The sequence below is a fragment of the Phyllostomus hastatus genome, unplaced genomic scaffold (genome assembly GCF_019186645.2).
Source record: "Phyllostomus hastatus isolate PE091 unplaced genomic scaffold, TTU_PhHast_1.1 phas_contig_150, whole genome shotgun sequence".
NCBI lineage: Eukaryota > Metazoa > Chordata > Mammalia > Chiroptera > Phyllostomidae > Phyllostomus > Phyllostomus hastatus.
In genome coordinates, this window is record NW_025333611.1 from 34,045,301 (window position 1) to 34,069,222 (window position 23,922).

At 37.9% G+C, this 23,922-nt stretch overlaps 1 protein-coding gene across 4 annotated transcripts in view; it reads right to left on the reverse strand.

Annotated features, from left to right (window-relative positions):
- The window catches only part of RAD50 (RAD50 double strand break repair protein), a 76,672-nt gene that overhangs the window by 48,758 nt on the left and 3,992 nt on the right, over positions 1 to 23,922 (reverse strand). For all 4 annotated transcript variants that reach the window (XR_006784181.1, XM_045825593.1, XM_045825602.1 and 1 more), the window contains 3 exons: positions 15,305 to 15,456; positions 9,610 to 9,795; positions 9,065 to 9,269 (listed from right to left, as the gene is read on the reverse strand). Coding sequence is in view for 3 of the 4 variants with exons in the window: in XM_045825593.1 (XP_045681549.1) it covers positions 9,065 to 9,269; positions 9,610 to 9,795; positions 15,305 to 15,456 (543 nt within the window). In the remaining variant the exon portion in view is untranslated. The remainder of the gene's footprint in view (positions 1 to 9,064; positions 9,270 to 9,609; positions 9,796 to 15,304; positions 15,457 to 23,922) is intronic.

Consider the following 23,922-nt stretch of genomic DNA (forward strand, 5'->3'; position numbering starts at 1 on the left):
CATCTCCCACATGTCACCATTAATTGAGCACTCAGAGACACATTATGTCAAGTATCACACTGTAAAATTTAATCTTTCAAAGGCTAGGTATATGTGAACTGGCTCAGAATATTCTCTCCTTGGACAATGCTGGAGATAGTCTTCTCTGTTTGCCACTACAGGGAAGGCTGACCGATTCCTCTTCTAAGACATCTGTAGAATCTAATTTTAAATTAATACATTACTATAGGGCTTAGATATTAACTGTAAGCTTTCAAAGCTGCACCACAATGCATCCCCAACTTTAATGTCATTTAATAAAATTATACTAAGGCCATCTCTTGTGATTTCTATATTAATGAACAGCATGTAATCACCATAAAAATAGAAACTTTATTAATATACCACCAGCACATGTAATAGGTGTTCAGTATGTTGGCTAAATAAAATGAATGAGGTTTTTAAAAAGTAATTTTACAATTACAGTTACAGCTATCACTGACTGAATGCCTACCAAATTGCAGACATTGTACTAGATGCTGCTACACATGCTTTTTAATTCTTATGAGACTCTATGCTCTAAGCAGGAGACATGGAGGACTTAACTTGTATACAGCCACGTATTTAATAAAAGACAAGACTGGGGAGGCAGGACTGTGAGATGGTTATGGCTGTAGGCTGTGTGCAGGAACAACTGGATATCTGTAAGCAAAAACCTCAACCTCTCCTCACACCTTGTAAAAAAATTAACCTGAAATGGAGCATATGCTTAAGTGTAAGAACTCAACTACAAAACGTCAAGAAGAAAACACAAAAGAAAATCTTTGTTACCTTAAGTCGGGCAAACATCTCCTAGATAGAAAACAAAAAGCACAAACTACAGAAGAAAAAAACTGATAAACTGAATTTCACCAAAACTAAAAACTCTTGCCCTTTGAAAGGCAGTTAATAATTTGCAAAATATGTATCTGATAAGTGCCTGTACCCAGAATACGAGGTCTGTCCAAAAGGTATGTAATATGAAAAATAGAGACATTTATTGATGAAGATACAAGATACAAGAAACACTGTCCAAAAGACAATGATGCCTCAGTCCCCTTCAAAGTGGACTGACATTGGGACCTCACACAGTTCTCCCAAATTGCCATCAGCTGCCCCATCGTATTTTCCTGAATCTCACTGACAGTCTGAAATCTCTTCCCTTTCAAAGGTGATTTTAGTTTTGGGAAAAGCCAGAAGTGTCAGGGTGCCAAATCTAGGCTGTAGAGGGGCTGGCTGAGTTACCTGAGTGATTTGGTGTTTCTTTTTTTCTTTTAAAAATTATTTTATTGTTGTTCAATTACAGTTGCCTACATTTACCCTCCACTGATGTTTCACCAAAAAACTCTGCGTGAAATATGATGCATGAGTGGGTGCACTGTTGTGATGAAGCCGCCAATCACCAGATACCCATAGCTATGGCCTTTTGAATCATCAGAACAGTTTCTGCAGAGGAATGTTAAGCTTAATGCAAAATTTAATGCAGATTTGTTGCTCTACTCGCTCATTTTGAATGCAACAGCCACACAGTACACATGCTCACTGAACAGCATCTACCACCCCAACTAGTACAGTGAAGTCGTCATTGTTCACACATGTGCATTCCAGTCCACTCTCTTTGGCTGCCAGGTTTTATTGATGTCATGCAAACTGTTCTCATTATATTAACAATGGTTAGACTTTTTCTGGACAGACCTCATGTATGAAGAATTCTTTTAATATTCAGCTCATAAGACAAAAAAAATTGAAAATAGGCAAAAGAATTGAGGATGATTTACCAAAGGCAATATTCAGATGGCAAATAAACACATAAAAAGGATGCTCAACATCCACAAACATTAAAAAATGCAAATTAAAACTACAATGAAAAAAACACTCAGAGATACAACTATGCATCTAATATAATGGCTAAAATAAAATTAAAAAACAAAAACTAATACTAGTGTTTAGCTGGAAACAACCTAAAATCCTTCAAGCAGGGAACAAATGGCCATACTATGATATACCCATAGAGTGGAATAATCTCAGCAACAAAAAGGAATAACTACTCATATGTGCAACAACAGAGATTAATTAAAAGCAACAAGCTAAGAAGTCAGAAACAAAAGGCTACATATGATTCCATTTAGGTGACATTTTGGAAAAGGTAATACTCTGACAGAACACAAATCAGTGGTTACCAAGGGCTGGAAGGGGAGGGAAGAGATTGACTACAAAAAGACTTGATGTCCTGGCTGGTGTGGCTCAGTGGATTGAGCACCGGCCTGTGAACCAAAGGGTCATCAGTTCAATTCCCAGTCAGGGCACACGCCTGGGTTGCAGGCCAGGTCCCCAGGTGGGGTCGCACCGGAGGCAACCACACATTGATGTTTTGCTCTCTCTTTTTCTCTAGGAATAAATAAAATCTTTAAAAAAAAAAAAAAGAACTGAAAGAACTTTTCAGGGTGATGTAAATGTTCTATATCTTGACTGTAGTGGTAGCTATGCTACTATATGCATTTGCCCAAATTCATTGAACTAAACACTTTTAAAAAGGTAGATTTTACTACATGTAAATTATACTCCAATAAACCTGACTTTAAAAAGTATGGGCTTAGGAATTAGAGAGTCCTGGACTCAAATCCTAGCTTTACGACTTTTTCAATGTGAATACCTGTGCCTTAGTTTTCTTGCTAAAAACCTTATAGTGTTAATGTGATGCTTACATAATACATTTTAAAGCAATTGGGTCAGTGACTAACATAGGGGTGGTCCTCGATGAAGGGGACCATTCATATCACTTGTGAAAAAAATCCTGTGTTCAGTCTAAGAAAGAAATGGATTGATTTTTCAAAGTACTGACTACAGGCAGGCCTCCTTTTATTGCGCTTTGCTTTGTTGCACTTCACAGAAGTTGCATTTTTTACAAATTGAAATGGAAAGATTCTCCACTAATAAAGAGATTACAATTCACTTTATTGCAATGGTCTGGAACCAGAGCTGCACTATCTCCAAGGTGTGCCTGTATTAATACCTTCGCTGTGGTACCCTACTTCTCAGAAACTTCTTGGCTTCTATCAGTGTTTTCACTGCCTCTTGATAGCATTAACATTATCTGGGTTTAAATCTTTTGTGACATCCCTAGATGCCTCATTTTTTAAATCCAGCCAGTTACCAGCTCCCATGGATTGATTCCTTTTTTGACACCTGTTTTGACTCTATCCCCAGAGCACACAACCGAATAAAAGGAGCTAAGACCAATTTATAAACAACAAAAAATACAGCAGAGTGTTTAAAGCTTAGGCATTACTTTGAAATAAACCAAACAAATGGGGTAGTGGGACTATGAACTTGTGTTTGAAAAAATAAGAGGGTCAGAGTGTGTTTTTGAACTTGGACACTAATTTCTCAAGCAGTTTCCACTAAAGACAAGAAAGGAAAGAAAACAGGGCTAAATGGGCCAAGGTCAGGGTAAGATGGGGTGGAATGGGAATAAAGTAGTTTATGTGAGAGTTCCTGAAGACACAGGGAATCTATAAAAATGGCAAAGCATGAATTACGGTGCAGTAGTGAAATGAAGTTGTCTCTGGATGGCTGCAGGGAAGGTGATCTGACCCAAACTTCATGTTGACCTCTATCGAAGGAAGGATTCTCATATATCAGTGACAAAAAAAAAAGGACTTTGGAAATTATCCATTTAAATACCTACTGACCTGCTTGCTATGTGTCAGGCACTGGACTAGGCTCTGACGATACAGAGAGTAAGATTAAAACCCTTGGAGAAGTAATCAAATTCAATGAATTTACAAACACCTCACTGTTTACTACAGCCATTCAATAAATACCAGGCATTATCACAGCCCTATCTAGACCTCACTCCTATACAAATGCTCCATTTCACCTGTATAAATTTCCTTGTAGTGTTCAAAGACAGCTTGCATTTTACTGTCCATACTTCTCTAATTAACCACCCATTCATGGTTAAAAAAATCATACCCCAAACTCAGTTCCATAAAATACTCTCTGGAGAGCTCAGAGCTCTTACAGCTCTGGTTTTTTTCTTACTTATGTGTGCTGGTCATGTTTCCAACCAAGCTGCCCCTGAAGAAAATAAAATGTGTTCCAATATCTTGGTAATTACTACAGTACCTACACACAATTTTGAAGCCAACTCATACAGATATAGCATACTTTGTCATTCTTTTGTCTACTGAACTGATTTCTAAACCCATAGCTCTTCCTAATCTAACCACAATTCTCTCACTCCTTTTACCCTGATTTACTTAACCCAGGCTCTTCCTCACACAATCTTGTTTTGATAAATTTAAGAGTGAATATATACACACATATATGAATATATGCACATATGTATTACATATATGAAAAAAAGTGCTGTTGGTGGGGTGCATCTGGGAGGTCAAAGATAAGAAGTAGGAAGAATATCTCTTAGAGTTAAAATTCTATTATTTCTTCCATTGTGAGTATATATTAAAGACAAAAATGCAAAACAAATACAAACATACATAAAATGCCTTCCAAACTGCTGATTTAATTTTCCCCATTCTTCAAGGCCCTGCTCAGCTACATTTCCTCTCTGAAGGCCTGTGACAGATTTCTATTCAAGGCCACCACTTTTTTTTCCCAAACAGGACTATGGAGATATAACTCACATACCATACAATCCATCCATTAAAAGCATGCAATTCAACATTTCTTAATGTATTCACAGAGCAGTACAGTCAGCACCGTAATCTAATCTAGGACATTTTCAATTTCCAAATAGAAGCCCCATACCTATCAGCTGTCACTATTCATTCCCCTCTACCTCCCACCCCGGACACTGCTAATCTGTTTTCTGTCTCTAGAAATTTGCCAATTCTGGACATTTCAAATAAATGGAAATAAACAATATGTGGTCTTTTATGATTGGCTCTTTTCACTTAGCATATTTTTAAAGTTTCTGCATGTTGCAGTACATGTCAGAACTCCATTCCTTTTTATGGCTAAATAATAATCCAGTATATGGATGTGCCACATTTTATTGATCAGTTATTAATGGACATTTGTGTTGTTTTCATTTTTTGGCTATTATGAACATTCTTATACAAGTTTTTGTGAAAATATATATTTTATTATCTTTTGAGTATAAAATATTTCAGAGTAAAATTGGTGAGTCATACGGTAACTCTACGTTTAACATTTTGAGGAACTTGCTATTTTCCAAAGTGACTGCACCATTTTACATACCCACTAGCACACATGAAGGTTCCAATTTCTCCACATCCTCAACAACACTTAGTACTTCTTCTTTTTTTATTTATACTCATTCCAGTGGGTGGGAAGTGGTATCTCACTGTGGTTTTGATTTGCATTGTCCTGAATAATAATGTCAAGCATCTTCATATGCTCATTGGACACATACATATCTACTTTGAAGATCCATTCAGATTATTTCAAATTGTTAATCATATATTATTATTAAGTTATATGTTATTTTAAGTATATTTTATTGATTACATTAGTACAGTATTCCCAGTTTTCTCCCCATTCCTGCCCTCCGCCCAGTACCTCCCTTCTTTTCAGCAACCCTCCCACCTTCTTAGTTCATGTCCATGGGTCATGCAGGTAAATTCGCATACTTCTCCATTTCCTATACTATTTTTAACATCCCCCTGTCTGTTTTGTACCTACCATTTGTGTTTCTTAATCCCTGCACCTTTTACCCCATTCTTTCCCTGTCCCCTCCCAGCTAATGACCCTCCAAATGATCTCCATACCTATGATTCTGTTCCTGTTCTGGTTGTTTGCTTAGCTTTTGTTTTGTTTTTTCAGACTCATTTGCTGATAGTTGTGAGTTTGTTGCCTTTTTAATGTTCATAGTTTTTATCTTCTTTTTCTCAAATAAGTCCCTTTAACGTTTCATGTATTAATGGCTTGGTGATGATGAACTCCTTTAGCTTTATCTTGTCTGGGAAGCACTTTATCTGTCCGTCCATTCTGAATGAAAGCTTTGATAGAGAGAATAATCTCAGTTGTAGGCTCTTGCTTTTGATCACTTTGAATACTTCTTGCCAGTCCCTTCTTGCCTGTAAAGTTTCTTTTGAGAAATCAGCTGATAGTCTTATGGAAACTCCTCTGTAGCTAACTCTCTGCTTTTCTCTTGCTGCTTTTAAGAGTCTCTCTTTATCTTTGACCTTTGGCATTTTAATTATGATGTCTCTTGGTGTGGTCCTCTTTGGGTCCAACCTGTTTGGGACTCTGTGTGCTTCCTGGACTTGTATGCTTATCTCCTTTGCCAAATTAGAGAAGTTTTCTTTCATTATTTTTACAAATAAGTTTCAACTTCTTGCTCTTCCTCGTCTCCTTCTGGCATCTCTATGATTCAGATGTTGGCAAATTTGGAGATGTCCCAGAGTCTTATACTATCCTCATTTTTTTGAATTCTTGTTTCTTCATTCTGTTCTGATTACTTACTTCTTCCTTCTGCTCCAAATCGTTGATCTGAATCCCAGCTTCCTTCCCTTCACTGTTGGTTCCCTATAGATTTTTATTTATTTCACTTAGTGTAACCTTTATTTCTTACTTTATGTTGTTGCCATGCTCAGTGAGTTCTCTGAGCATCTTGATCCACCAGTGTTTGGAACACTGCATCTGACAGCTTGGCTATCTCCATTCCATTTAGTTCTGTTTCTGGGTTTTTGTCCTGTTCTTTCAGTTGGGCCATATTTCTTTGTCTCCTCAATTTGGTAGCCGCCCTGTATCTGCTTCTGTGTATTAGGTAGAGCTGCTATGACTCCCTGTCTTAGTAGCATGGCCTAGTGTAGAAAAGGCACCTATAAACTCTGTGGGGCAGAGCCATAGGTAATTGTCAGGGTGGAACAACCTGCCTCACTGCTTTGTGGCTCTGTGAGGGGGGCTCGTTTAGGGGACTGTGCTGTTGTCTGGCTCCTGGAGGTTTGCCTAGCACTAGCCCTGTTTCCAGTCACTTTACCCACTCCCCATATGTGACTGGCACTCCTCTGGCTGTTGCCTTGGTGTTGAATCCTAGAGTGGGTGGGTTTGCATATGTTCTGAGTCTGTGCGGGCCCTTTAAGCTGTCTCCTGAAAATCAGGCAGTTTCTTCCTCTTCCAACTCCGTCTGGTTTATATAGCAACAAGTCATGGGGATTTATCTTCCCAGTGCTGGAACCCTGGGCTGTGCAGTCTGGCCTGGGACTGGGATCGATTACTCCCTAGGTATCCCCCCCTAATTTTTATCTACCACACATGAGATGTGGGACTGCCGGTGCCCATTCTGCTGCTGCCACTGCCTCTCCACCTGTCTCTGCATCTCCCCCACTCCTACTCGTCTAGATGAATGTGGTTTCTTTAAATCCTTGGTTGTAGGACTTCCATACAGTTTGATTTTCTGACAGTTGGGTGTTACTTGTTTTGAGATTTAGTTGTAATTCTTTTTGTGGATGTACAAGGAGACGAAGCATGTCTACCTATGCCTCCATCCTGACCAGAGTCTGTGTTATTTTTATGTCCAGATACAAGTCCCTTTTTAGATACATGACCTGCAAATACTTTCTCCCATTTTGTGGGTTGACTTTTTGCTTTTTTGATGGTACAGTTTGCAAAAGTTTTTTATTTTATGAAGTCCAATTTATCTATTCTTTTCTCATGCTGCAGTTACTATCTTTTATCTCCTAGAACCTATGTTCCAAACTATATCATTTCTATAGCTCTTCAATTTACTTCTTTGTAATCTATTTTAAAAAAGAGTTTCCTTTATTTCTCCAAGTTCTTTAAAAGCAAGGTCTAAGTCTTTTGGTTCCTCACCCCAGCACGTGGCATAGTGCTATGCACAAAACAAGAAATACTTATTCAAGAATACATTAATATCAATGGGCATTGGGATAGAAACAAAACCAGACTTTCTAGTTTATTTACAATTCAAAGATCCATACCAATATTAATGAGTTTTAAAAAAACCAAATCAATAATTTTAAAATGACTTTCCAAAAAAAATCTACTATCTGAAACCTAGAAAATAGGCATTTTCACAAATGCTCTTATACTTATTTAGACTAGGAATACCCTAAGGGGAAGGTACTCATTGTACCTGTAGCCCAAAGCACAGTATACCCTCGTACACAGAAAACACCCAAATGCTTGTGAAATGAAAGAATGAAATTTGCTTAAGGTGGTTTTTATAGACCATAGATTTTAGAAAGATATACTCATTTGCAAATATAGTCATTCATCACTTAACAGGGGGGATATGTTCTGAGAAACCCATTAACTGATTTTATCATTGAGCAAATGTCACAGAGTACACCTACACAGACCTGCTACACACTGAGGCCATAGGGTATAGCCTATTGCTCCCAGGCTACAAATGTACACTGCATGTTACTGTACTGAATACTGTAGGCGACTGTAACACAATGGTATTTGTGTATCTAAACATACAAAAGGTACGGTACAACTGACTCTTGAATAACACAGGTTTGAAATGCATACACCCACTTACACCCACTTTCCGTGAATGTGTTCCTAATGCATTGCCATTAGGACAGTAGGACAGCTACGAAGTCACTAGTCGATAGGAATTTTCCAGTTCTATCATAAGCTTATGGGGCCATTGTCATATATATGGTGCACTGTTAAGCAAAACATCGTTATGTGGTGCATGAGTGTATAGCAATGTGTTATGCATCAATTCCAATAAGTGCAATTTTAAGACCATTCTAGAAAGATTGGTCAGTTAAAGAAAAATCTCTTGAAGAACACTAGCCCTACACTAGGTCATTACACTGATAATTACCAATTAGGGATCTACATTACTAACATAGTATGATGACAAATTTGTTTACTCTCAAATCTAAGATCTTTGGGCAATTTTAAGACTAACCAACTAATGCAGACCTAAGACATTAAACTGTAGCATTATATAATCTCTGGTAATTTTTTTCAAGAAATATATATATCATTCAAACTTATAAAAATATGAGTGCTTTATGGATGAGTGCCACCACGATAAAAGGTGACTTTCTTTTTAGCATAAAAGGAATCAGATTACCTTCAACGGATCAAGTTCATTCTCATAGGATCTGACGATTTCCTTTGAAGATGTTAACTGGGCTTCCTTATTAGTAATCTGATCACGAATCTCACAAGCTTCTTCCTTATTTTGCTTCAGATATTTTAGTTCTGTTTGACATTCTCTTACTTTCTGACCTTGTGTCTGGCGTACCTGTCGAAGTGTTTCCAAGGCTTTAATGTACCTTTGAAGACATTAAATAAAAAATAAATTTCTGGCTAAGTAAATGATAGTATATTCATACAATGGAATATTATACAGTTATTAAAAAGTTTTTAATAACTCAGAAAATGCTTATGACATAATGGTAAGTGAAAAAGTTATAGATACACTGTCAACCAGGTAGTAAATAAACATGCACAGAAAAAAAATGAAAAGTAATATGTCTACTGGTTGACACCGAGTAAAAGGTAATAATGATTTTTTTGCTTTAAAAATTTTATGTGTTTAAAAAAAGTAATATCCAAATTGCAACCATGGTTTAATAACTTAATGGGCTACAAAGTCTATTAAAGGTTACAAACCTTGTTGCTGAAAAAATTTCATCAAATTTTTGCTTCAAAGCCTTTCCTTCACTTAAAGGCCAATTAGAATCTTCTTGATGACAGAAAATAACATTATTTAGCACAGACTTGGAAACCCCAAGAGAACTGATCATCTCTCGATCAATTTCTGCACACTTAGAGCTGAGGCTGACCTTTTCGCCATGCCTATGAAAAAATGAAAATTAAGAAGTTATGTAAAATAGACTTCTGGTCAAGATGGAAGTGTAGGTAGACATGCTTCACTTCCTTGCACAACCATAACAAGAATCACGACTAACCTCAAAACATAAAACACCCAGAACTGCCAGAAAGTCAAACTGTGTGGAAGTCCAACAACCAAAAATTTAAAGAAGCCATATTCATCCAGGAGGGGCAGAGACAGGACGCTGAGGTGGAGAGGACACAGTACAGTGCAGAGATGACTGTGGCACCAGCAGTATGCACGTTCCCACATTCATGTGTGGTGGGTAAAAATCAGGAGGGACACCTTGGAAGCGAAGAAACTGAGCCCTAAACCAGACCACGCAGCCCAGGGTTCCAGCATTGGGAAGAGAAAGCCTTTTAAGTTCTGGCTCTAAAAACCAGTGGGGATTAGGATGATGGAAAAAAATGCCCGTTTCTCAGGAGAGTCTATTTATACTGTTTAAAGGGCCTGCATGGTCTTAAAATGTACGTAAACCCACCCAATCTGAGATTCAACACCAGGGCAATAGGTGGAAGGCTGCCAGTCACATATGGGGAGTGGCTAAAGTGACTGGAAGGGGGTAATTGCCAGACAAGCCTCTAGAAGCCAAGCAGCAGAACTGTCCTCTCTGTGACCTCCTCCCCCATAGCAACACAAAGTGGTGAAGTGGGTTGCTTTACCCTGGAAAATACCTACAGCTCTGCCCTATACAGCTTAATAGGCAAGCTAAGACAGGAGTCAAAGCAGCTCTACCTAATACACAGAAGCAAATACAGGGCGGCTACCAAATTGAGGAGACAAAGAAATATGGCCCAACTGAAAGAACAGGACAAAAACCCAGAAACAGAACTAAATGGAATGGAGATAGCCAAGCTGTCAGATGCAGTGTTCCAAACACTGGTGGATCAAGATGCTCAGAGAACTCACTGAGCATGGCAACAACATAAAGTAAGAAATAAAGGTTACACTAAGTGAAATAAATAAAAATCTATAGGGAACCAACAGTGAAGGGAAGGAAGCTGGGATTCAGATCAACGATTTGGAGCAGAAGGAAGAAGTAAGTAATCAGAACAGAATGAAGAAACAAGAATTCAAAAAAATGAGGATAGTATAAGACTCTGGGACATCTCCAAATTTGCCAACATCTGAATCATAGAGATGCCAGAAGGAGACGAGGAAGAGCAAGAAGTTGAAACTTATTTGTAAAAATAATGAAAGAAAACTTCTCTAATTTGGCAAAGGAGATAAGCATACAAGTCCAGGAAGCACACAGAGTCCCAAACAGGTTGGACCCAAAGAGGACCACACCAAGAGACATCATAATTAAAATGCCAAAGGTCAAAGATAAAGAGAGACTCTTAAAAGCAGCAAGAGAAAAGCAGAGAGTTAGCTACAGAGGAGTTTCCATAAGACTATCAGCTGATTTCTCAAAAAGAAACTTTACAGGCAAGAAGGGACTGGCAAGAAGTATTCAAAGTGATCAAAAGCAAGAGCCTACAACTGAGATTATTCTCTCTATCAAAGCTTTCATTCAGAATGGACGGACAGATAAAGTGCTTCCCAGACAAGATAAAGCTAAAGGAGTTCATCATCACCAAGCCATTAATACATGAAACGTTAAAGGGACTTATTTGAGAAAAAGAAGATAAAAACTATGAACATTAAAAAGGCAACAAACTCACAACTATCAGCAAATGAGTCTGAAAAACAAAACAAAAACTAAGCAAACAACCAGAACAGGAACAGAATCATAGGTATGGAGATCATTTGGAGGGTCATTAGCTGGGAGGGGACAGGGAAAGAATGGGGTAAAAGGTGCAGGGATTAAGAAACACAAATGGTAGGTACAAAACAGACAGGGGGATGTTAAAAATAGTATAGGAATGAAGAAGACAAAGAAGTAAATGCATGATGACCCATGGACATGAACTAAGGGGGTGGAAGGATTGTTGGAGGGAAGGGAGGTACTGGGTGGAGGAGGGCAAAGGGGAAAAAATTGGGATAACTGTAATGACATAATCAAAAGAATACACTTTAAAAGTAGAACTTACATAAAATAACCTATTCTATTACTTAGTCAATCATTCTTGCTGTACTTGTAAAAAGTCCCCTCATTCATCCTGTTACAGTAGCTTCCTCATACTAAAAAAGTATTCGGAAATAATTCAGCAGTTCACAGATAAAAAAGAACATAAAACTGTAGTACAGAAAAAAATACATGATTTTTTTTACATATTTGTATTTTTAAATATAATCATTTAAAATATTTATAGATAATGAATAGAGAAAAATAACCTATCTTCCATTCTTAGAACTTAAAAATAAGGAACATTAGAGACTTCAAGGAATAGAACAAAACATGATGATCCACAGCAGACAGGCAAAGAAAGCTACCTTGATCGGGAACACTGAAGACTGTGTAGTTTAAATGAGGGGTTGTTCAGTAACAGACACATTGTAAAAGTAGAGTAAAGGCAACCTCATTTAAATGGTACCCATCTAAGTGAATCCAGGGAGGATTCTCAGTCAGTAGACCTCAAGTTCTACGGTCACACTAACAAAACCATCCAATAGAGAAAACTGCCTCACGGTCTTTTAAATGAGTTCCCTACATCATTATACCCAGAGCCAGGAGCTTTCCTGTCCTTGGACTCCAAGAGATCTCTTAGTATCTTTCAGTGGAAGAACAAATCTGTTTTCTTTCATATCCCCTGTCCAATATCTGTTAAGAACTAGATTAGGTGGGCAGAAGCAGTGTCTGTCTTTACTATCGTTTATGTATGTTTAAAATATAACACTGAATGAACTGAGAATGTTTTGCAGGGGGATGGAATGGATACAGACCAAGAGGTTATCGCATTAGACCAGGAAAAGACGATGGTAGCTTGGAGTGAAACGGTCATTATAGAGATGGCAAAAAACAGATTAAAAAAACATTTAGTTAAATTTATATGACTTGGTAAGCAACTGAATATGAAGGGCAAGGAAGGTGTCAAAATAAACACCTCCATGGATAGAGGAGTCATTTACTGAGAGAAGAAGAAACACAAGAGGACCAGGTTGTGGAAGTTTTTTGTAAGGGGAGTGAGGAGAAAGGATCATGAACTTGGTATGGCTGAATCTGAGGTATCTTTGAAACAAGTGGTAGATGCAGGGACTGACTGAAAGAAGGTAAAGGGATTGGTCAACGGACATACATAAAGGACCCATGGACACAGACAATGGTGTGGGGACCGACTATGGGGGTGGCAAAGAGGGAAAAATTGAGACAACTGTAATAGCATAAACAATAAAGTATTTTTTAACAATAAAATCTTTTGAAAAAACCAATATTGTTTTATTATACTACAGATTTTAGATTTTCAGTATTATTATCCATTCCTTAATTCAATAAAGGAGAAAATTCTGAGGAAAAAAGAAACAATTAGTAGAAAATGAAAGAGGTGGTTGGGTACATGGGCTTGAAAACACAGGTGTGGCCTGGAGACATAAATCTGTGAGTCACCAATGAATTCACAGTAATTTGAGCAACAGAATATGAATGAGATTATCTGAGAAGAGAAATATAGAGCACAGATGAAAGAGAATCTAGGGCTGAGTCTGTAGAGCTCCAACTTTTACTGGCTGAGTAGGATATGTGTATAAGAAAAGAAAGAGGGACGCTGCTGCAACTTGTTGTGAAAGTAAAAATATGTTCAAGTAAGAAGTGATTAACATCTACCATTTACTGAGCTATAATACACAGAACAATGGCCCTCCAAAGACAACTGCATTCTAATCCCTGGAATTTGTGACTGTGTTACTTATAAAAAGAGGAAATAAGATTACAGATGAAATTAAGGTTGCCCATCATCTGACTTTAAAATAGATTATCCTGGATCATCTGGGCCGGGCCAAGATAAAGAGAAGTGTCCTTAAATTTGGGAGCAGGAGGCAGAGGAAGAAGTCAGAGTGATGTGATGTGAGAACTCTGCCCACTGTTGCTGGCTTTGATGAGGGAGGAGAGGAGGAGTGCATGAGCCAAAGAATGTGAGTGACCGCTAACAGGTGGAAAGAGCAAGGAAATCGATTGTTCCTCGGAGCCTCCAAAAAGGAACATAGGCCTGCCAACACCTTGATTTTAGGCTAGTGAGACCCAATTCAAACTTCTAAATTACAGAACTGTAAGACATTAAATTTGTGTTATCTTAAGCCACTAAGTTTGTAGTTTGTTATAACACTCATAGAAAACTAATACATGAGCTCTTACTACATATTAAGTATTTTATATGCATTAGCTCAATTCTTACAACATCTTTCTTGATATGTGCAATGATAAGGAACTTCTATTTTACAAATAAAAAAACGGGCTCGCTCACCATGCGGTCTATTTTGTATAGCAATAGCATTATTAATACAAAGGTTATTAGTGACCTTAGTTGGAGTTGTTTCAGTAGAGGAAGGGGCTAGAGGAGTGAGGAGAAAGTAAGGAAATAGAAACAAGGAGTGTCAACAATTCTTTTGAGAAGACTGGCTGTAAAGGGGAAGATGGAAACAGTAACTAGAGTTGAATGAAATCGAGGGTATGGGAGGGACCTGAGTGTGTTTAAAAGCCAATGGAAAAAAAACCCACTTGGGAAGCTAGTGGCTAGTATAGTGCTTTTGGCACATAACAGATGCAAAACACTATTGGTTAAATGAAGGGATTATTTAATTAGTTTAACAAATAAATCAAAGTAAGAGATAAGGTTCTAGTTAACTAATCTGCTCAACAAAGATGAAGTCTTGAATCTGGGACAGAGTAATTCCAAAATCCACACTCACTACTAGATGCTACCTACTCTAAAAGAATTTTAACAGTCAAAATGGACAAATTATTACTCCTTTCTACTTGGCTACTTCTCATCCCATCCACCCCTACACATGATAATAACATTTTCTTCATTCAATCTATATTTCAGTGATTATGTACCTTCGATTCAGCAACTGTTCATAAATTACTCAAAAGAATCTGCCCTGGCTGGTGTGGCTCAGTGCACTAAGGACCACACTATAAACCAAAGGGTCAGCAGTTCAGTTCCCAGTCAGGGCACATGCCTGGGTTGCAGGCCAGATCCCTAGTAGGGGGCCCAGAGAGGCAACCACACACTGATGTTTCTCACCTTCTCTCTCTCCCTCCCTTCCCCTCTCTCAAAATAAATAAATAAACCTAAAAAAAAAAAAAATGGAGCATTATCACTAAATCTCAAATGGGATCATCATGTTTAACTGATAAACTGGAGTCAAATAAAAAGTTAAATGGTGACAGTGGGTGAGGCTATGCATGTGTGGGGCTGGGAATATACAGATACTTTACTTTCTGCTCAATTGTTCTAAGAACCTAAAACTGCTCTACAAAACAAAGTGTTAAAAAATATACTCCCCTAAAATAAACTTAAAATGGTAGGGAAAAAATAAAGAAACTAAATGACAGAAAAGGAGCATATAATCGAATGTAAAATGAACGCCTACTTTGTCCTGGTAATGACCCCCTCCAGGGTTTTAAACTCGGTCTTTCTGCCCTTCTGAGTGCACACCATGGACCGCTGCACGGCCACAAGCTCGCCGTTGACATCACGGAACTGCAGGCGGATCTGGGCTCTAACATCTGTTTCTTGAGCAACCTTTCAAGGTAAAATGGAAACAAATGCTCCTTAATAAGTTCAGAATGTTTCTAAAAGAAAAAATATACACAATCTTACCAAAAAATGAGAGAACAAAAGACAGAATTTAATTTTACTGTTTCATTGATTTATTAAAATTATATATCTCCCTCTATTATTCAATGTCATTAAGAAATCAGGTATGTGATTTTTTCCAATATATGAATTTTAGTTGTTTAAGCACCAAAAGCATTTTTTTAAATGTTTTTTAAACTAAAGGTTACAGAAAAGTAGAAATACAGTATACATAACCCCCCCAAAATCCTTGAGAATAAGTTGCTGATCTTCTGTCCCATCATAAATATTCCCTATAAAACAAGCTCATTTCCAATCATAAAAATCAGAAAATTGATATTGATATATTAATATTACTACCATAGAGTCCTCAGATCCCAGTCAAGTTTTTCCAATTTTCCCAATATGTCTTTTACAACAAAAACATCCAATTCAGAATTACACATTGTACTACACACTGTTCAGAGTTACACATTGTACTATGCACTATTCAGAATTACACATTCTTGTCATGTCTCCTAAGTTACTTTCAATCTAGAATAGTCCATCAGATTTTCTTTGACTTTCATGTCTGACAATTTGAAAATTACAGAATGTCTTTCCATATCTGTCTAATATTTCTTTATGACTATGATCTGATTGTGCATCTTTGGCAGGAACATTATAAAAGTGGTATGTTCCCTTCATTGCATCTTGTCAGATGGAACATGATTTCAATTTATCTTACTACTGGATATTAACATCAATCTCTTGATAAAAGTGGTTATCTGCCAGGAATCTCCACCATAAAGTTATTTTTTTTACTACTTTTCTGTTAGTAAGTATCGGGGGAGAGATCCATTATGATCATGTAAATATCTCATACCTTATTAAGCTTTCCTCCACAAGTTTAAGCATCTTACATGATTACAACTATTATAAAAGATTAAAATAGCAATTTTCTAGTTCCATTATTTCTTCTATATTTATTAGTTAAGATACTACAAACTTCTAGTCAAGCTGGTAGAGAAGCTAAATGCTGTGCCCACCTCCTCCCATGACCACATTAAAATTACAACTAAGTTATAGAACAACCATCACTGAGAGCCACAAGAAACCTCACTGAATAGAAGTCCTATGACTAAGACTATAAGTAAAGAAGAAGGTGCATCAAGGACTGGCAGGAGAGGCAGAGACGCAAAACAGGCAGGTCTCATACCCAAAATGTGATCATTAAGAATCATGAGAGCCCTGGCCAGAGTGGCTCAGTTGGTTGGAGTGTCACCCCATAGACCACAAGGTCACAGGGTTCAATTCCCAGTCAGAGTACATACCCAGGTTGTGGGTTCCAGAAAGGGAAGCTAATCAATGTTTCTCTCTCACACTGATGTTTCTCTCTCTCTCTTTTTCTCTCTCTCCCTCTCCCAGCCTTCCTCATCTCTCTCTAAAAGCAATAAAAAGATGTCTTTGGGTGAGGATTTAAAAAAAAATAGGAAAAATCAGGAGGAATATTTGTGTTGCAGAGGTCTCCCCTAAGAGGCAAGGGTCCCAGCCCAGGGTACCAGTGCCAGGAAAAGGAGTCCCTACAACGTCTGGTTGTGAAAACCAGCAGGGATTGAGTGTGAGTAAGTGGGAGGACGGCTGGAGATCATGTTGCCCTCTTAATGGGCCTGTACATGAACTTGCTTGCTGACAAATTCGCTAACAAACTCACTTGCTCTGGGCTACAGAGCAGGGACAGCAGCTTAAAAAGTACCAGGGACATCTGGGGAGGGCTGGTTTCAGGGCAAGGGCTGGAGGTGCTGGGGTCTGGGCAGCTCTTCCTGGGGAAGGAAGTACTAGCAGGCATCATTATTCCTTTGTTGAACACTCCTGCCACTCAGCCCGAAGATACAATGGTGCATCAAATCTGAGTTCTCTGTTAACCTGGCTAGCACCATTAGTCCCACCCTGGTGATTCCCTGAGATCCCACCCCACTCAAGTTGAGCACCTGCTATGAACCTCTTCCAGGGCCTGCTCCACACAGGTGGACTGTCTAGGCTCATGCTGAGGACCTTCCTAAAATCTCTTAAAGGTTCACAAACCCCAAACAAGTGGCAGCTGACCTCAGTGTCCCCTACAAGCAGCCTTAAGCCCAGCACAAGCAGTGGCTGGTCTCAACTTGCACTGTAACTCCCATCAGGTGCCCATAAGCCTGGAGTAAGCGTGGCCAGTCTTAGCTTAAAAAACAGCTTCAGCTAAGCAGCATAGCCAGACACAAGTTGGCCAGGCCTCAGCTTATATTCAGGTATCCATCAAAGGGTCCCAAACCCCAGCACAAGTAGCAACTGGCTTTGGTTCACAGCACTGTATCTCCGAAGCCCCTCCAAGCCCAGCACGAGCAGCAATCAACTGCATATTACTTTTTAGCTTCTACCAGGTGACCTCAAGCTCAGCATAAGTGGCGACTGACCTTGTCCTGCATTGAAGCCCCTCCCAAGAGGCTCCAGAACCAACACACCCAGTGGTCAGCTTCAGACCACACCAAAGCATCACTGAACCAGCTCCTCAAATGACACACCCAAAGGGCAGACACAATAGGCACCAGAGCCCACTAAAGCAACTCCCTCTTCATGGAGCCACAACAGTGCACCCACTGTCATCATAGCCAGCACACAAAGCTAGTTAGCCTGAGGGTTGACCAAACTCTAAGACATGCCAACAGCAATCAAGGCTCAACTACAACCGAAGGACACACACAGCCCACACAAGGGGTACCCCTGAAACACTTGGCTGAGGTAACCAGGGACTATACTACTGGGACCCAGAGTACATGTCCTACATAAGGCCACTCTACAAAGACTGGGATACAGAGCAGATCTACACATGCAGGGAGAAAGCCAAAATGAGGAGACAGAGATATGTCCCAAATGAAAGAATAAGACCAAACTCCAGAAAAAGAACTACCTGAAATGGAGACAAGCAACCTACCAGACACTGTCTCTCACTGAGTATCAAAACAGCGGGTATACAGATGCCCAATGAATTTAGGGGAAGAAGGGATGACCTCAGTGGGAAATTCTACAAAGGTACAAAACATAAAAAAGTACCAGTGAGAAATGAAGATTACAATAACTGAAAGGAAAAATACACTGGAAGGAATCAACAACAGATTACATGAAGCAGATGATCGAATCAACTATCTAAATACAAGGGAGCTGAAAACACCCAATCAGAAAAGTAAAAGGGACCTCTGGACAACATCAAACATACCAATATTCCCATGATAGAGGTACCAAAAGAAGAAGAGAGAGAGCAAGAGTTTGAAAACCTACTGAAGAAATAATGACTGAAAACTTCCCTAACCTGGAAAAGGAAATAGATATATGAGTCCAGGAAGCTCCGAGTCCCAGATAAGATGAACCCAAAGAGGCCCACACCAAGACAGCATAATTAAAATTCAAAAGGTTAAAGACAAAGAGAGAATCTTAAAAGCAGCAAGAGAAAAGCAGTTAGGTATGTACAAAGGAGCGCCTATAAAAATATCAGCTGATTTTTTAACAGAAACTTTGCAGGCCAGAAGAGATTCACATGAAACATTCCAAGTGATAAAAAGCAAAGACCTACAAACAAGACTGTTCTACCCAGCAAAGCTATCATTTAGAATTAAATGAGATCAAGAGTTTCGCAAACAAGAAAAAGCTAAAAGAGTTTAGTACCACTAAACTGGTATTACAAGAAATGTTAAAAAGACTTCTTTAAGAAGAAAAGTTCAAAAATATGAGTAAGATGGAAATATAGGAAAGAAAAGAATTCTCACTGACAAAAGCAAAAAGTAAAAGCAGGAGATCTACCAAAGCTAGTACAGGGGTTAAAAGGCAAAAGTAGGAAGATCAAGTGTAATTACAACAATAAATTAAGGGATATACACACACATATATAAAAGTAAAAAATAATGACAAAGCAACACAAACATGGAAGGGATGAGTAAAAATTGTAGTGGTCTTAGAATATGTTTGAACTGAAGTGACCACCAACTTAAAATAGACTGCTTTACCCATAGTCTAGTATATATAAAGCACATGGTAACCATAAGCCACAAAGCTACAAGATACATACTATAAATAAATAGAAAGAAATCTAAACACAACACTATAGAAAGTCATCAACATACAAGAGCAGACAGCAAGAAAATAAGAACTAAAATAAGAGAAGAACTAAAATACACTTAAAAATTAATAAAATGGCAATAACTACATACCTACCAGTAATTACTTTCAATGTAAGTGGATTAAATGCTCCAATTAAAAGACATAAGATGGCTGAATGGATACAAAACGAGATCCATACATACATATGCTGTCTAAAAAAGACCCACCTCAGACTGTAGACATATACAGAATATAAAGGGATGGAAAGAGACAGTTTGTGCAAATGCAAACAAAAGTCAGCTGGAGTAACAATACTTGTATCAGACAAAACAGACTTTAAAACAAAGGCTGTAAGAGAAAAAGAAGGACATTTCACAATGACAAAAGGATAAATCCAACAAGAGGATGTAACCCTTATAAACATTATGCACCTTAGGAGCACCTAAATATATAAAGCAATATTGATGGACATAAAGAAAGGGATCATCAGTAATACAGTAAGAAGGAGTAAGGTACTTTAACAGCCCACTGACATCAATGGATAGATCATCCAGGCAGAAAATCAATAAGGAAACAGTGGCCTAAAATGACACATTAGACAAGATGAATTTAATTGATATTTTTAGAACATTTCATCCCAAAGCAGCAGAATATACATTCTTTTCAAGTGCACATAGAACATTTTCCAGTATAGAACACATGTTAGGCCACAAGTCTCAATAAATTTGAGAAGACAGATCACACCAACCACAATCTCCAATGGTAATGGTATGAAAACTAGAAATGATTTACAGGAAAAAAACTGAAAACATACAAACACATGGGGACTAAATAATATGTTATACTAAACAAAGAATGGGTTAAGGGGATCAAGGAAGAAATCAAAAAAGGCCTTGAGACCCATATCTACTCAAGAAATAAAAATCACGAACATACAATCTAACCTTACATCTAAAGGAACTAGAAATAGAAGAATAAACAAAGCCCAAAATGAGTAGGAGGAAGGAAATAATAAAGGTTAGAGCAGAAATAAACAAAATAGAGTAAAAAAATACAAAAGATGAATGAAACCAAGAACTGGTTCTTTGAAAAGATAAGCAAAATTGATAACCCTTTAGCCAGACTCACCAAGAAAAAGAGAGGGCCCAAACAAATAAAATCAGAAATGAAAGAGGGGAAGTAACAACTGACACTGCAGAAATACATAGAATTACTGGTATAAAGGAATCCTAAGAACAATTATATGCCAACAAATTGGACAACCTAGGAGAAATGGATAAATTCTTAGAAACAAAATCTTGCAAGACTGAATCAAGAAGACAGAAAATCTGAACAGATCCATAACTACGTTAACACTCTTCTAATGTCCATACTACACAAAGCAATTACAGATTCAATGGAATCCCTATCAAAATACCTATGGCATTTTTCACAGAACTAAAATAAATAACCCTAAAATTTACAGAGAACCACAAAAGACTCTGAATAGCTAAAGCAATCTTGAGAAAGAAGAACAAAGTTGGAAGTATCACACTCCCTGATATTAAACTATACTACAAGGCTACAGTAATCAAAACAATATGGTGCTGGCATAAAAACAGACACATAGATTCATGGAACAGAATACAGAGCCCAGGAATAAACTCATGCCTCTGTGGTCAATTAATCTATCACAAAGGAGGCAAGACTATACAATGGGGTAAAGACTGTGTCTTCAATGAATGATGTTGGCAAAAGTGACAGAGGCATGCCAAAAAAATTGAAGCTAGACCTCTTTTACAAGAATGAACTCAAAATGAATTAAACACTTAAATGTAAAATATGAAACCATAGAACTCCTAGAAGAAACACAGTCATTGTTCTTAGCAATTATTTTTTTGTAATATGTCCCCTTGGGGAAGGGAAACAACAGAAAAAATAAACAAATGGTTCTACATCAAACTAAAGAGTTTTCTGCATGGTAATGGAAACCATCAATAAAACCAAAGAAAACCTACTGAATGGGAGAAGATATTTGCCAATGATACATCCAATAAAAGGTTAGTATCCAAAATAAATAAGAAATTCATACAACAGCAAAAAACCCCAAACAATTCAATTAAAAATGGGCAGAGGACATGAACAGACATTCTTCTAAAATGGACATACAGATGGCCAACAGACACGAAAAGATGCTCACTGTCATTAATTATCACAAAAATGCAAATTAAAATCACAATGAGATTATCACCTCACACCTGTCAGAATGGCCACCATCAATAAATCAACAAATAAGTGCTGGCCAGGATGTGGAGAAAAGGGGGTGGACCCTTGTGCACTGTTGGTGGGAATGTGGACTGGTGCAGCCACTAATGAAATCAGTATGGAGGTTCCTCAAAAAATTAAAAGCAGAACTACCATATAATCTACCAATTCTACTTTTGGGTATTTATCTGAAGAAATCCAAAACAGCAATTTGAAAAGATATATTTACCCCTATGTTCACTGCAGCTTGATATACAATAGCCAAGACATGGCAACAACCGAAGTATTTGAAGATGTGAATGAATGAAAATGTGGTACATATATTAGTATACAATGGAATATTACTCGGCCATTAAAAAAAAAAAGACATCTTGCTATTTGCAACAACATGGATGGACCTGGAGGGTATTATGCTAAGTGAAATTCAGAAAAACACAAATACCATATGATTTCACTTATATGTGGAATCTAAAAACCAAAATGAACAAACAAAACAGAAACAAACTCATAGATGCAGAGAGCCAATTGATAGCAGCCAGATTGCGAGTGGGGAGGCAGTTGGAGAGATGAGTGAAAAATGTCAAGGGATTAACAAGTACAAGTTGGCAGTTATAAAATAGTTATAGGGATGTGAAGTACGGCACAGGGAATAGAATCAATAATATTGTAGTAACTATGTATGGTGCCTGGTGGGCACTAGAATTATCAGGGTGATCCTAAGTTATATAGATGTCTAATCATTGTGTTGTACACCTGAAACTAACACATTGTATGTCACTGTAATTGATGACCACTAGTTGGGCAGTGGTGATGGGGTGGAGGGGCTGAGCACAAAGATGAAAGGATCATGGACATGGACAACAGTGTGGACACTGTGGGGGGGAGGTGAGTATGAGAGGACTAAACAGTAACAGAAAAAAATAAAGATTAAATTAAAAAATTAAAATAAAACAAAGTAAATTCTACTTAAGGCTTCGTTCTTCCCCCATTTTTTTTCTTCTCATTTTAAAACATAACTATGGACTCATTCATTCCCCACTTGGGCTTCAACTCCTAACCACACTGCCACACTAGCTTTTTGTTGATGCCTTCCTCCCTCAGCCTCACCTGCTAGCTTTTGAACTGAATTACTCAGGAATGAAGGATGGTGCTGAGTTTTTATCACGAATGAATATTGAATTTATATGCTGTTTTTTGTACCTACTGATGCTCAAATGATATTTCTTCTTTGTTAATGTGGCAAATTACACTGATTGGTTTTCAAATGTTAAACAAACCTTACATTCCTGAGATAAACCCTACCTAGTTAAGGTGTATTATCCTTATTTGCATATTGCTGAACTTGTTCTGCTAAGGGTTTTTGCATTTATGTTCACAAGAGGTATCTGCAATTTTCTTGTAATGTCTTGGTCTGGTTTGGGTATGGGGTAATGCTACTCCCATAAACAGCTGGGATGTATTTCTTCTGCCTCACTTTTCTAAAAGGGCTTGTGTAAAACTGGCATTATTTCTTCCTAAAATGTTTGGTAGAATTCAGCAGTAAAACCATTAGGATCGTCTCAGGAGAGTCAAGCAAAAAGTCGACTCAGCAAAGGAGACTATGGTGTGGCCAGTGAAAAAGGTGTGAGATTAAGTCTTGGAGGCCAAGAGAGCAATGCTTTTTGAAAAGGGAATAATCAACTACATCAAATCTGCTGAGAAGTTATTGAGAATTAGAAAATGACCACTTTATCTGGCAACACAGATTACTGGTGACCTTATAAAAGCAGTTTTACTGAGAATAAAAGAAAATCTGAACAGACTAGGCTGAAGAGAACATGGGAAGCAATGAAGTGAAGACACTGAATACATACAACTCTTGTGAATTTTGTTATAAACTGGAACAGAGAAGAGGTAGTAAGTAGCCAGAGTATGATTTGGATTAAAGAGACAGTGGTTTGTGTTTATAGACTGAAGAAGCTACAAGAGCATGCTTACATGCTGACGCGAACTATCCTATGAAGAGGGAGAAACTGCTACTGAAGCCAGAAGATGACAAAAGGGACTGTCATCTCAGTC